General features: G+C 53.5%; 1 protein-coding gene across 1 annotated transcript; it reads right to left on the bottom strand.

Annotated features, from left to right (window-relative positions):
* Nucleotides 1-333: 333 nt before the first annotated feature.
* On the bottom strand, nt 334-15264 carry PRDX6 (peroxiredoxin 6). Its single transcript, XM_068951965.1, has 5 exons — nt 15043-15264; nt 10371-10527; nt 3186-3332; nt 2410-2556; nt 334-1075 (listed from the first exon to the last, which is right to left on the bottom strand). The coding sequence occupies exons 1-5, from the start codon at nt 15132-15134 to the stop codon at nt 944-946; spliced, it is 675 nt and encodes a 224-aa protein (XP_068808066.1). The 5' UTR covers nt 15135-15264; the 3' UTR covers nt 334-943.
* Nucleotide 15265: the final 1 nt, after the last annotated feature.

Below are 15265 nucleotides of genomic sequence, written 5' to 3'. Positions count from 1 at the left end.
AGTCCGGCCCTGGGAAGGGGAGAGGCATTCCCAGCCTCCTCCCTTGGTGCACATCTCCCTCCTTTTCCCCCTCTGTGAAGAAGGGTAGTGTGGCTGTCCCCGGGCCTGCTGCCTCATCTGGGACAATGTGCTCCAGGGCAACCTGTGTTTCCCAAGCGCCTTATTTACAGAGCAATGACAAGGGCAGTTGGGGGCACTGCCACCCACAGAGGAGCATGGGCACACACACCCCAGCTGCACAGCCACGGTGAGCAAAGAAAGCCTTCAGGGTGCCAGGGACAAAGCACCGATGCTGTGTCTGTGAACACCAGCACAGATGAGGGATGCTGCACATAGTACTGAAGAGTGCTTTATTTGCGCTATTGCCTCTTCCAGAAAAGCTGAAAACATCAGTCAACTTTCAGCAAGAGATGAGAAAGCAGTAAGAAGTGAGAAAATTTGGCTCTGCAGCTCCTCCCCAATGCATGGGAACAAATTAAGGTGTTAATGAGTGAGTGATGGCTGCTCCTAAAGGCATGCAGCAGTTTGGAGTCCTCTAAGCTACCTGATCGGAGACACGGGAGCCCAGCAGGCAACCCCTCCGAGGCCTGGCTGCTGACACCACACTTCATGCCATGCCTCTGGGACAAGCACGGCCAGTGCCGAACAGAAGCGACTCCACAGCGTGGGCCCAGGAGCTCCCGCGAGCCTGCTGACCTCTTCCTTGCTGGGCTGAGTCAAGGCAAGAAAACACCCAGGGTTTTAATTTGAGAAGACGTGGGGGACAAAGGGGATGTGGAGGATTGGTTTAGTATTGGGATTTAACACCAGTGTGAAACTACGAGGCTGCTGATCGTATGGCGTCAGGGAGGCTCCTGCCTGCTGGGCATGGCTGGCTCCAGGTGTCACACCCAGGGAAGGGTCCCAGCGCCGAACGACCTGCGTGGTGGCCGGGCGGACCCGCTCACTCTGGCTGTGGCGTGTAACGCAGGTACTTCTTGCCCGATGGGAGGTCCTTGGTGAAGACTCCTTTGGGAAACAGCTTCTTAGCTTCGTCATCAGGTAAGGTAGGCACGACCATGACGCTGTCACCAGGCTGGGGAGCAAATGGGAACCGTGAGAGCAGCAGAGGAACTGGCAGGCTTGGATACAGGTGGCACGTCCCTGCCGGCAGGTGATGTGTCAGCTTCCCTGCAAACGCTCAGCCCCAGTCCTCCAGGCATGTCCCCTGCAGCTCTGCCCATAGCCGGTAGCGAGGACTGAGAGGGAGATGCACCAGGAGGTGTGAGTGAGGCAGAAAGGAAGAGCTGCTCCATCCGCCAGCCTTGCCAGCAGGACCCCATGGTGCAGCAGCCCCCACCACAGTACTGCCAAGGAACAGGGAGCTCCGCACAGGGTCCCCACAGCTCATCTTACTCCTTGCTGAGCAGGGCACGCAGCAAGGCCTGCGTCTGCTCGTCCGTTCCTGTTGCTCAGGCGCCCCTGGAAAGGCAGCGCTTGGCCAGGCTGAGCCCCAGGGCTTCCCTGGGAGGAGGGCTGGTGGGTGAGCTGGCCCAAAGCTGCTGACAGCTTAGGCTGCGCTGCAAGACGAACTGCCTGTGGGGACCTCCTGATCAGAGAGAGTGGGCGTTTGGGCCATCGCTTCTCTCTGAGAGCTCGGTCCTGCCTTATAAAAGAAGTACTACACGCTTCTGGGGACCCTGTAGCAGCAGGAGTGTGTCCTCTGGCTCCAGACACGCAGGCTTCTCTGCTAAGAGCTATCAAAGCCAGCAGCGGGACAGGTCCAAGAGCTGAGCAGCTCTGCCAGGCCAGGGAAATGCTGGCTAGCTAAAGCAGCCAGAGCGCACCGCTTGTTCTTGCTTTTTTTTGGCTGCCCAAACTACTTTGGGGAGTTTTAAATAATGCTTCTGAAGTGAAATGGCAGCTAAGCAACTTCAGTTAGTTATTTTCCACAAGGAGAATTGTACTTGGGTGTGTACCTGCTGGACAAAGTGAGGCGGGCTGTGCCGGTATTGGCCTTTCCTGGCTCAAAGGGAGCAGAGCTGTGTGCCAGCCCACTAACTGGCGGCTCTGCGCTTACTGTTTTGCTGGCTTGTGACCATGACTTTAAGTGAAGTTTGGCCTGGCAGCTGACACTCTTCCTTATCGTGGACAACAAAGGCAGGACCTGCCTTGCCCTAGAGCTCAAGTACTGATAGCCAATCAGTACTGCCAGCACCTGGGACCAAGGAGAGGGAAGGGAGGACTGGCTAACTCCAGGCTGCATCGGCCCTGGGGCCTATGCTGGGATCCAGCTCCAATCCCAGGATCTCAGTAGCTCCCCCCACACTGCAGGCCCCTCCAAGGGGGCAAGGTGATGTTTCAGTGCGCCTCGACATCGCCCACCCGCCCGCTGCAGTGCCAGGCTGCAGGCTCTGCTCCCGTCCTCACCTTCCAGTTCACAGGGGTAGCGACCTTCTTGTAAGCAGTCAGCTGCAGGGAGTCCACCACTCTCAGGATCTCATCAAAGTTTCTCCCAGTGGTGGCTGGGTAGAGGATGGAGAGTTTCAGCTTCTTATCCGGGCCAAAAACGAACACCTGAGCACAGGGAGACAGGGTCAGGTTCCTGGGCACCCTCGGGGCTGAGCAGTGCATGCATGTCCTACTGCTCTGCTGGATCTGCCCAGCCCTCTCGCTCCTCCCTCTCCCAAGAGGTGTCCTGCCAAGACCCTGTTTGATCGCAGGTCCTTGGGACAGTGAAGACACTGTCGTGGGTATCTCCTAGAACAACAAGTGCCCCCCACCAGGGCACAGGGAACACAGTGTTTGTTCTGAGAGCTGGTTTCCAACATCAGCTTATTTCACTATTTGAACCATTTCCTCCCCACCCCAACCTGTGTCCCTTCTAACGCAAGCACTGCAGGGGAGAGGGAAAGTCCAGCATATCAAGGACCCATGGCATGTCCCCTCTCTGCCTAGACCGGAAAAACGAGGATGAGCTGGTAGCAACAGCGAGACAGAGCAGTCGCCAGCAAGCAACGGCTGTGCCCAGCCTCTTCTTGCAGCACAGCCCATGGATCTAGCCCACGGAAGTCAACCCAGCTCCTGAGGATGGTCACGTCCATGCAGGTAGGCTGCCCCTGTCTCCACGCCAGACGCAGGGCAGGATGGCAGCTCATGCCTACTGCTGCCGTGCTCCAAGGCCAGAGCACGACCAGGGTACTCACCACACGGGCAGTCAGGGGTATGCCATCCTTGTCTCGCTCGTCTGGGTCCAGCATGCCCAGCTTGACAGCGAGCTCTCGATTCGCATCAGCAATGATGGGGAAGGGGAGTTTCTCCTCGGGCTGGTCCCCATTGTAAGCATTGATGTCCTGCAGAAAGAAGCCATCGTCACCCTCATGCTCCCCATCTTGGATGCCACCGTGCTGGGGACAGAGGCCAGGCAGGCAGACCTCCACGCAGGCTGAATGTGCATGGGGCAGGCCCTGGTGGTGTCACGCAGTCTGTAACCGCTATTTTGGTACGGATGGATGCCTTGCCTGCTCTCTTACCCAGCCGTGCTCTGATGTGTGCCAGGCCTGCTCCTGTGAGAGCGCAGCACCCCTTTCCTCTGCACGCTGATGCCAAGACTGACACCTCCTCACGCTGTGCCCCTGCCCTGTGGCTCCTGCGGCGGGGCCGCGCAGGCACAGCCAGGTACCCATGGCCTTCCAGGAAGTTTCTAGGCTTCCAGAAACCAGGCAACAGACCAGACACCTGTGTGCCAGGCGGGACTCTGCCTTGTTCTTAGAAGTTTCTTTTTAGGCAGAGCAAACCAGTGACTCTAGAGCTAACAAAGCTCACATGTCAAACACTTCATAGCTTTTGTGCAAGGAGGCCAGCCCCGTTCAGCAAGTCACCTCTATCTTAATTAAAGGCTCTTGAAAATGCAGTGAAAGTCTGAGTGCGTATGCTGGGTTGCAGCATGCTTTTTTGAACAGTGTCTGGGAACAGGAGCGAAAACTGCCCTCACCTTCAGTAGCTGCCTATGCTCTCCCTCATGACCTTGGTCTATGAGGTTGCTCCCTGTGTTAGTCCAAACTTGGCCTATATTGCAGGGAATCTTTACTTTTAGCCTCCCTGATACTGGCCTGGATTTGGCCAAAACATTCACTTTTTCCCTTGTAACGTGGGGCAACTCCCATATGGATTGTGCTGAGCAGGGCTGGGAGCAGCCTCCTCAAGGCAGCACAAGCAGAGCAGCTGGCAGCTATGTTCTGGGGCAGTGACCTTGGATTCACACGTGCTTTAATGCTATCTTCGCTTTCCAGTCTCATTTTGCTACATGGAACAAAACCAACTCCAGCGCTGGCATAAGCCTCCCCCCGCAGCACTGCGGTATGTTATCAGCCGAGCTGGCAACGGGCGCATCCGAGTCTCTGCCTCCCCTAGGCCCTGAAGGTAGGGGAACAGGCTGGGCCTTGCTCAGGGGGAACGCAGGGAGGGAAGGGTTGGAAATGCTGCCCCTTGGCACTGCCAGCTGCTCTCCGATCGTGCCAGAGGCAGCAAGAGCAGGCAGGCCTAGCACCGGTCCTCAGCCCTCCCAGGCTACCGGCGGTGACATGGGGGACCGTAACCCTGCCCTGGTGAGCACCGGCTGCTCAGGATGCTGCAAGCAGGCCAGGGGTGCACACATGGCAGGATGTTTCCTTTGCAACTTTTTTCTTCACTTGCTTTCTCCCCAGCACCTTCGCGAGTCAGCGCTGCGCTGCCAAGAGGGGCTGTTCATCTCGGTGTGGCTGTGTGCATTTCCCAGTCAGGTCCTGTGTGATGGCAGTACGTGCAGCCATCCTTACAGAGTCAGCTGAGGCCAGGAGCATGTTTCTGCTTGCCTCAACTAGCAGCCCTCTCCTTGTAGCCACAGGCACAGCCAGCTGGGCACTGAGGACAGGAGCAGGGCATCCCCTTCCAGCCTTGAACGCTGAAAAATATCTTAGGAGCAGCTCCTTGGCTGATGCTGTAATGTGTTCGCTCTCTTACTCTTTCCACATCCCCAGAAGGTCTCCGAACTCCTCTGGAGCATACAGTTTGTGGACAGACCCTTTTTGCAACTTATACTTGTGAATTTTAGCGAGGGCCCAGCCTGTCTGGTGTTCAGCAAAGCGGAAAGCAGAGGCAGAAACAAGTGACGCCTGCAAGCCCGTGACGTGGGACATGGGACATACAGGCCTCTCTATACAGGCCTCTTGAATGAGCAAGAATCAGCCACTGGAACACGCATGGGAGGCTCTGCAAAAGCTCAGTGAACAGACCAAATCTTGCAGGAGCAGAAGTCTCTCTCTACGTCAAGCTCAACTAGTTTCTTCTTCAAAGAAGACTGACTTCCTTCACTTTTGCTCCCTCTTCGCTGCAAGCGTTGACCAGCGTGTGCTTGCTGTATCATGCCTATTGGCTTGAACCCTGGGATCAGGATGCTGCTGGGACGTGCTCTCAGATTTTCTGACTTCGTTTGTCCTAACTCACCTCCCTGAAGAGTTGCAAGAAGAAATCCTGTACCAGGACAGGACACTACTCTTTGGAAATACGCAGTATGGCACTTTGCTGTTAAATTGCAACAGTCAAAGTCCTGATACTTACTACAGAGCCGTTCTTACAGGCACCAGGCATGAGAGTGGTTTAACGAATAAAGAAGAGCTGCTGTGAACTTCTACCTAAACTTGCACAGTTTGAGTCCAGTCACTACTTAAAAAAATAGTTTGGCAATCTGAGTTCAGCTGGCTGAGACAACTGTTTGCAACAGCGTCTGCTGCCCTTCAGCTGCGTAAGAGAAACGGGAAAGGACTCTAGTATGACACATGTCCGGCCCAGAGCAGAAGCCTTACTCTTTCCCGGAGCTGGACAGCTTACTCACACAATAACACGCAAAGAAAATCATCAGTCATGGATTTAAAGTAATAAAGGTTTTCTCCATGGCTGTTCAGCACCATATCCTCCTCCGCCCTCCAAGTGACAATTCATCTTCAAGGGTTTCTATATCACAAGTCACGGGGTCTATCTGAAAAAATCCCTTCTACTTGGAGCAGCTCGGTTTGTCCAGCAATAACCTTTATCGCTGCAGCACTCTGGATGGTACACTGAGAGGTGAGAAAGTGGAAAGAAGTCCTTTGCACAAAACTCGGCTCTATGATGGAGAGCACTTTCGAAAAGCAATAATCAAATCCTACTGATTATAGCTCGTTCCAAAACGCACATAACTTCATCACATGGGGGATCTCTATACAAAACAGTGTCATAACCCCCACGCTCTTGTGCAACAGGACACCCACGAGTCATTCACTTCCCTACAAACTGTTTTTCTTTCCAGAGTCCAAGCTGAAACCAGACACTGCTGGAGAGATTTATTCACCCCTGACTCATCGAGGCTAAGGCACTGGTGACCAAAGAGAACATCGAAACCTCTGGCATAAGCAGCATATGCCCGTCACGCCTGCAGCGACCGTTGGGCTCAGAGGAGAATACGAGCTCTCTACGTGCCACAGACCAGGTGCCCCTGCCTCTGGTGCAGATGCCCTGGTTAATCCGGCCCAAGGAGCTTGCGTGCTCAGCCAAGTCTTGGAGAAGCAGTGCAAGGACTGGGGAGGCTGGAGAGCAGGATCGGTCCCTTGTTGAGCTACAAGCTTGCTGAGAAACCTGGAGCAGGCCCCTGAGCCTTGGCTAGGGATGGCTAACAGCAGTGATATCCTTGGCTGGGAAAGCACGCATTGGCAGTGATGTGACAGCTATTGGTCATGCTGTAGTCTACAAGCCTGCTCACTGCTGTTAGCTGAGCTGTCCCTGCGTAGTTTATCTCCTTTCCTATATGCTCACTGAAATTTGGCAGTAAGGAAAGCAGAGGTTTCTCTGTTGTTTCATGAAGAATTTTAGGCATCCATTCCTTGCTGCCCATTTGCTTCCTCGCAGGCTGTGCTCTAGATGAAAACGGCTTCTTCCTCTCAGTACTGTTAGTAGCTTCATCCAAAGAGAAAGTGTGGGTGTACAGAGGAACGTTGCACAGAGAGGTCTAACTGTTTGCCAGAAGCTTTGCTTGATCCAAGAACTTCTCTCTAGGTTGAGATCTAGTGAAGGAAGCTGCAATTTTTTACATCTCAGTCTAACATTGAATGTACACTGCTTTTGTCCAGACAGGCATCTGCTGCTAGGTCTTGATATCTCCGTTCAAGCTCTTTTTTCTCTGTGGCTGGGCAGAAGAACCTCTGGGACATTGTCTGTGGTCTCAGACTTGCAGAAGGCCTTAAGGGCTGCCTTCCTAGTTCTTCTCTTTGGCTCCCTGCACTATTTCAAGTTCTTCTCTGCTTTGTCAAGGACCTCTCCTAGCATTTTAAATGTATGCAACAAAGTGAATCAATGGGATTGGAGTCATCCTAGGGTTTTCTGCACATAGTGTAACTGTTTGACAATTTAGAGGTCCTCCCTTCACCTTTCTCCATGCAGCCCTGAGAGGAAGTTGTACTGCCCAGCTAATCTCGAAAGCAGCGCTGGGGAAGCCTTTGTCCTCCGCTCCTGCTAACCAGATGGCAAAGCTGTCACCAGGGAAAGGATCGTGTATATGGCTCAAGTCTAAAGAGCAGAACAACTGCATCCTTAGCCCTCTATGATGCATACATGCTGAGTTCATTGCTCCTCCATCCTTCCCATGCCACTCATGATGATGTGGCCTGGCACACGTCCCCATTCCCAAGTGGGAAGTGCCCCTCATCTCTTTGCACTGAAGCTACTGCAAACCTTTGAGCAGCCTTTCCCCCTCTCTGCTGCATGCATGCTGCATCCAAACCTTTTCTTGTTCCCCTGTAGTCTGAGAGATGGATGATTTGAAACACAGGCTGCATAAGAGAGTCAAATCTGCTATGCATTTATCCACACCAGTTTGAACTTTTGCTCTGGCTCTGTTTAACAGTACTCCTTTTGACAGATGCTAAGCTGACATTTCCAAACCACCATCTCCAAGGCCTCTCCCTACCCTGACAGCAAGTTCACCACTGTGATGCACAGCTTAGGCTGTTGCCCTCTGCCTTCCTCTGCAGTTGTCCTGGAAGGTTTTCCAAACCTGCTGTTTTGTCTCCCATCAGTCAGCATTGTGAAGCTCTTCTACAACTCCTGGTTTTACCTGAGGCCATGCTGAATAATCCTGTAGTGTCAGCAAACTCAGCTTGTTGTTCACCTCTTTTCCGGATCATCTGAATATGCTGAACCATACATGTCCCTGGAGACCCTCAGGAGCTCACTTGCTACCTTTCCTCCCTTGACACAATTATCGCTTCCTCCTATCTCCCAACAAGAATAGATAAGAAAGCCTTCCTTTTCACAGAGAATCACAGAATGGTTGAGGTTGGAAGGGACCTCTGGAGATCATCTAGTCCAACCCCCCTGCTCAAGCAGGGTCCTCTAGAGCATATTGCCCAGGATCACATCCAGGCGGGTTTTGAATATCTCCGGCAAAGGAGACTCCACTACCTCTCTGGGCAACCTGTTCCAGCGCTCTGTCACCCTCACTGTAAAGAAGTTTTTCCTCAGGTTTAGGTGGAACTTCCTGTGCTTCAGTTTCTGCCCGTCGCCTCTTGTCCTGTTGCTGGGCACCACAGAGAAGAGACTGGCCTCATCCTCTCGACATCCCCCCCCCCCCCCCCTTCAGATACTTATACACGTTGATGAGATTGCCTCTCAGTCTTCTCTTCTCCAGACTGAACGGGCCCAGCTCTCGCAACCTTTCTTCAGAGGAGAGATGCTCCAGTCCCCTCGTCACCTTTGTAGCCCTCCGCTGGACTCTCTCCAGGAGCGCCATGTCTCTCTTGTACTGGCGAGCCCAGAATTGGACCCAGTACTCCAGGTGAGGCCTCACCTGGGCTGAGGAGAGGGGCAGGATCACCTCCCTCGACCTGTTGGCAACACTCTGCCTAATGTACCCCAGGATCCCATTGGCCTTCTTGGCCGCAAGGGCACACTGCTGGCTCACAGCTGATTTCATTCAAGATTCTTGGAAATTCAAGAATTTTATATTCAGCAATATCACTATAGTCCTTCAAAGGTCTCGAACAAACCGGGAGATGAGATTCCCTTACAAAGGCCAAACCAAAACTTTCTGTTGCGTTTAATGGGACATATCTGCTAAATCAACTGGTGGTTTTCACCAGTTTGACCAATGCAGAAATCTGATTTATAGGTGTGGATTTTATATGTTTTCCCCAGGCCCTTTTGAAACCTGGCATCACATCTGCCATGCTCCATTCAGGTACGAAGGCCAATTTAAGCAATAGGGAGTAACTGGGCAATTTCTACAGCAAGTCAAACATGACTAATGTTTGAGTAGGGAAGTTGCTCACCTTTACCACCTCTCTCATTACACACAAGCCTCAACAGCCCCCTGCAGATCACACGAGAATGTTCCCAAGTTCAAGAGTTAACAAAGAGGCTGATAGTTCACTTAGTTTTAGGGTTTTTTTTTTTCTACTCTGACTTTATCTTTCTGAAATGCTCATCTTACACCCTTATCATCTGCCAGCCCTGGAGTCAGACTCCCTGGCAGCACACCATTGCTGAGGCTCTAGTTTAAGTTTTTTATTAGTTTCTTTTTTGTTTCTTCAGCAAGTTATTTTGTCGTCACCTCTTTTTTTCCCCCCTTACTGTGGTTTTATATTTAACATGCTCCTACTTGCAGTTTTATGTTTAACATGCCTCTATTTGTTCTTTTTTCTCTCTTTCCTGCCTGGACACGAACTACACCCTTTGAAGCTATTCAGTTCTCACGCCTCCTTTACCTTCCTGTTTTACTGCAGAGCTTATTTAGGGTCTGTGGGTAGACTGCCTTCCTCTGAGCTTTTGATACTGCCTGACACACCTGGCATGCCTTTTACCCTTTTTGGTGTTCGATAGGAGAGCCGCAACAGCACTTTCTTCTTGTTTCAAAGCGTCAGTGCGCAGGGGGTCTGCAGTACTCACTGACACCCTTGACCCACTTAACTGAACTTTAAACCAGCCCTAACAGGGGTACCTTGATGTTTGTACTCCATGGAGTTTCCAGAATGCCTGTCACAGGAGGATCCTCTTTTACAACCAGGAGCATTACTTTGTATGTCTTGTTTTCTAGACCTGTTAGCTGCACAGAAAGAAATGCACTTTCTTGGGCCATCTTTTGGAGTGTGCCACGAAAATGGGATATCTGTGCAGACTGCTCTCTAAGGTTCCTGTTCTGAATTTTAGCATCCCCCATCCTACGTGCTTTGGGATTCAAATATCTTAAAAAGTTATCCTCAGAAGATGTGTAATTCCAAGCCTGTGCTCATCTCCATGTGGGCCTTTCCTCTGGCCTTTCACAAAAATGCTCCTCTGCCACAAGGCAGCAGCACACGCTCCTCTTGCCTCCCCGTGCCCCGTACCTTGCTCCAGGAGAGGTGGTCTTTGACGCTGTCAATGGAGAGGGCGATCATCTTCACATTGCGCTTGCTGAACTCCTGCGCTAGCTTCGCAGCCTGGCCAAGCTCCGTGGTGCAGACGGGAGTGAAGTCCCGAGGGTGGGAGAAGAGGATGCCCCATCTGAAAGAAGAGGGCAGGAGACGGCATTAGGGTGAGCTGTTGTTCCAATTAGCAGTGCAGACAATTGCTGCACAGACTGCATTGGACAGAGGCCGAGCGAGCAGCTAAGGGAACAGCTTGTCTCCCCGCTAAGTGGAGAAGGAAATCCTGTCCTGGAAACTCCTCCTTCCCTAGTGCTGGAAGCCTTCACCAGAAAAGCCCCATTCATCATGGTGTGAGGAACAACTTGAGCTTCGCAACCCTCTCCTCCCTCCTGCCCAAGAGATGCTGGAATAGCCCACGTTTCCTAAAGCGGAGATGGACACGATGCCACGCGAGCAAAGTTTGCGGGAGCCGTGCGTACGCTGCGTACCCCAGAGACCGCACAGGTGCCAACCTGCAGGCCGTGTTATTGCAAAGATCATTGCTGGTCTACAAAGCTCACATTTACTATCCTGTACACCTCGTAAATCACCGTGAAGAGAAATACCTGTTTATATCATGTAGCTTAAAAGAACAGGATAGGACCAAACCTTAACTGTGAACTTCTAAATGTACTTCATTAAAAAAAAATCAAGAATTAGTCAATGAAGAGGGGATGCCAGAAGTCAACATTTCATTATGGCTGCAGTTTTAACAATACTGCCACCTTGCTATTGCCCAGCACTTGCCATCAGGGGATTTCTTAGGCTTTACAAAGCAGGCGAATACTATTCATCCCATTTTACAGATAAGGAAACTGAGGCACAAAGAAAGGCAGCAATATGGCCCAGCAGGCCAGCAACTAGACAGAAACAGGACCTGTGTCTAGCAGGTCTCTGATCACAACATCATGCTGCAATTAGCTCTAATCCATGGGTTTTATGGCAGATCAGCTCATAACGCCCAAGAGTTTCCAGAGGCTAATCCAAAGCCAAGCCCCAGCACTTAAAAATTTCTGCCCAGGAATCACACCATTTCTATGTAAAATCTAGCTCAATATTTACAGGTCTTACTGCACAGCTTGTCAGTAAACACAGCCGTATGTCAAAGCAGTTGAAGCAAGTCCTGCCTTAGAGTTTTGTGAACAGAGCTGGAGGGATGAAGCAAGGTCCCCTGCAGCTGTGACAGAGCTGTGCAATTACCATAGCTCTTAATGAAGTTATGGGGCAGCTACCCAGTCACTCCTGTTACAGTGTGTCTTACACAATATTATGCTATTTGAATAAAAAGGCAGCAAACTGCTGAGTAGATGCTGGCCAAGAGGTCTGCTATGTGTATGATTAGGCTGGAACAGTCAGTTTTAAAAAATCCTGCAAGCAACACCCTATTTTCTCATTTAAACTAATAGGTTTCCTTTTATCTCATTTGCCCAACTCTGCAAGGCCGAAAGGAGTGGACTTAAAACACTGCATCAAGTGTGCCAAGCCCTGCAGGAAGTGTAGCCCAGCAGTGCTGTGCTAGACTTCTCCTGTTTGTGTCAGAAACGGAGCAACAGGCTTTGCAGGACATCGTGCCCAAAGGTATGTGGCTTTGCATGTCGGGTTCAAACAGGACCGGAGCCCTTTGCCTTGGCTCGATTACACGTCTTCACATGCCAGGGCTCACTCACAAAGGACGTATGTGATACCTGAGCTGATCCCTGGGATTGGCCTAGACTCATGTGCTGCTCCAGCAGGTCTGGCTTTGCTCCATGCTCAGGCTCACCAGACAGCCGTTTTACTGGAGGGGACATCTAGGTTTTCAGAGTACCTCCTCCCTCTCTTCCAGGGCTCAGCCCACCCGTAGTGGAGCCCACGGGAGGGCAGAGGCATCCTCTCTGCAAACCTCTGCCTGTCCTGCCTGCCACTCAGAGGAGGCTGTACCCGCTTCCCCACTGGCTTTCCCTGGAAAATCCCAGTGTCAACCACCCAGCATATAAGTGTGGTGGCCTCCCAAAGTGCATGCATTGAGAGGGCTGCCACAAACATCGTCCAGAAAGACCGTGGCACAGACTGGCACAGGTGTGCCTCCTTATTCCGGTCACGCAGCCCATGGGCTGGGGCTGATCTGCACACAGTGTACAAGGCCACGCACATTTACGCCTCTAGTCCAGGACTGAGCACAGCTGATAGACTGCCAGAATCCATTCTCTTGTTTATCTGCCTTAAAGAACAAAGACTGACACTATGATCAAATCAGCGGTTTCAAAACCTGTAGGAAATCCTTTGCTTCCACACAGGCTAAAAGAGCTCAGTTCAGAGGCGTGCTGACTCCTTGCCCTGACAACAAGCCAAACCTGCGAGGCCCAGCTTTCCAACTGCAGAATAAAAACAGCTCCTTGGGAGCGTGTGTCCTACATTGCTATTCAGACTGAAGGGTAAACAGCCTTTTCTTTCCGTGTTAAGGTCACTCCCTCTCCCCTAAAACATCCACTCTGTCCACACTGAGCTCTCCCTGTTCTTGAGGGACAGTTTAGAGTCCAGCTGTGTTTCACCACGGAAGGACTTCACTCACTCTGATTGCAGGCCATGAAAGCCTCGGAAAAGAGTGATGTTATTATGGGGACGCTCCCTGAACTCAGACTATGAGCCAAACCCTTGGAGGAAGAAGTCTTACAGAACTTCCTTGTTACACCTCTAGAAATTAAAAAGCCCGTTTGGCATTTCAGCATTCAGCTGCAGCACTTGGAAGCTAGAAGAATGGCACAAGAGTGAAAAAGGAGAGCGGTTCTCTCCCTCTGCTCTGGCACGGGCACCCACAGTGCAACTGTGGCGAAAACAGTGCACAGGACGATCATCTAGCTTCACCACGACTCGCACAGTGCAGGTCCACAGGTTTGACAGGTATCCTCCCAGAGAAGATATTTCTTGTTCAGGGAGCACAGGTTGTCCTAGCCCGCTGGGCAGGTGGAATTAGCCACAACACTTCCAGCAGTGGGTTTATAGTTTCGCAGACAACTTTATGGCTGGCCACAGTCAGTCTTCTGATTTAAGATCTACCTTCACCCAAGCCAGATTTGCTCTTTCTGAGTTCAGAGAGCTGAAGGGGAGATCAGGAAAGTTAATAAAAGTTAACAAAAAGGAGACACCAAAGGGCTTGTATTATGTAAATCAGATTATGGGAACCTATTACTTATCCAGGATAGACATGAAAAGAAGATTTTGAAACCCTCTGGCAGGCTCCTTGGGAGTGTTTCACCATGTGATCTGGGGAAACAGACTTTTTTTGTTCGAAATCTGATCTTTCCCTTCTGTACGCAGAAGAGAAATGGGTGGGCTGGCATCACCCTGGCCAGTGGGGGGGATGATGAGGGTCTGCAGGAGAGCGAGCTCCAGTTTGGGGGACCAGCTGTGACGTAGCAGCCCTGCGGGACGGTGCTTCATCTCCTGCTGCCTGTGGCTCTGTGAGTGGGGGGAGACGCACCAGCTCCCTCCTCCATCCCGATGTCAAATTCTGCCGGAGGGGCTGCAGGAGCACAGAGCTGGGCGCTCCCTCCGCCTGGGCTGCTTTTACAGATGGGATCTTCTGCTCCCGTTTTTGATTTTTTTCACCTTTGTGAGCTTTGCTCTAACCTGGCTGAGAGGGTCCTGGTGGTCCCTGCTCCCACTGTGCCACCCTCCCCTGTGGCTGGCACAGCCCTGGGGGGGCGAGAGCCCTCCAGGGGATCCTGATCCCAGGGGGCTCCGGGGCATCCTGGGGCACTTGATCCTAGGGGACTCCTGGGGATCCCAATCCTGGGGGGCTCTGGGGGATCCTGGGGCACCCACTCTTGGAGGGCGCCAGGGAATCCTGATCCCAGGGAACTTCTGGAGTCTCAGGGCACCCAATCCTGGAGAGCTCCAGGGGATCCTGATCCCGGGGACTCCTTGGGACCCCGGGGGATCCCGATCGTGGGGGATCCCAATCCCAGGGACTCCTTGGGACCCCGGGGGATCCCGATCCCGGGGGAACCCGATCCTAGGGACTCCCTGGGACCCCGGGGGATCCCGATCCCGGGGGATCCCGATCCTAGGGACTCCCTGGGACCCCGGGGGGCTCTGGGGGATCCCGATCCCGGGGGATCCCGATCCTAGGGACTCCCTGGGACCCCGGGGGATCCCGATCCCGGGGGATCCCGATCCTAGGGACTCCCTGGGACCCCGGGGGATCCCGATCCCGGGGGAACCCGATCCCAGGGACTCCCTGGGACCCCGGGGGGCTCTGGGGGATCCCGATCCCGGGGGATCCCGATCCTAGGGACTCCCTGGGACCCCGGGGGATCCCGATCCCGGGGGATCCCGATCCTAGGGACTCCTTGGGACCCCGGGGGATCCCGATCCCGGGGGATCCCGATCCTAGGGACTCCCTGGGACCCCGGGGGATCCCGATCCCGGGGGATCCCGATCCTAGGGACTCCCTGGGATCCCGGGGGGCTCGGGGCTGCCGGTGACGGCGGGCACAGGGGGTCCCGTGGCAGGCCGCCAGCCCGGTCCTCGCGGGTACGGCGGAGCGGCGTGGGGTGCCCGCTCCCGCCGGGGGTGCCGTCCCGGGGGGTCCCCCCGCCCCCCGCGCTGCCGCCCCGGGCCCGGTGCTCACGAGTCGCCCAGGAAGTCGTGGAAGCGGATGCGGCCCTGCGTGGTGTCCGCCTCGAAGTTGGGCGCCTCGTCGCCCAGCAGCAGGCCCGGCATGGCTGACGGCGCGGCGGAGCACTGCACGGCGCGGCGGAGCACTGCACGGCCCCTACCGTACCGGCGGGGGCGGGGCGGAGGCGGTGGGGCCGGGGGGCGGGGCCCGGCGACCGCGCCTGCGCCGTGCCACG

The sequence above is a fragment of the Struthio camelus genome, chromosome 8, assembly GCF_040807025.1.
Source record: "Struthio camelus isolate bStrCam1 chromosome 8, bStrCam1.hap1, whole genome shotgun sequence".
NCBI classification, from domain to species: domain Eukaryota; kingdom Metazoa; phylum Chordata; class Aves; order Struthioniformes; family Struthionidae; genus Struthio; species Struthio camelus.
This window is presented reverse-complemented; position numbering and strand designations above follow the sequence as displayed.

Coding starts and splice junctions, on each gene's coding strand:
- PRDX6 (XM_068951965.1), bottom strand. CDS start 15,134: ATGCCGGGCCTGCTGCTGGGCGACGAGGCGCCCAACTTCGAGGCGGAC. Junction 10,528..15,042: donor CACGACTTCCTGGGCGACTC/GTGAGCACCGGG, acceptor CTCTTCTTTCAG/ATGGGGCATCCTCTTCTCCC. Junction 3,333..10,370: donor ACCACCTCTCCTGGAGCAAG/GTACGGGGCACG, acceptor TTCTTTCTGCAG/GACATCAATGCTTACAATGG.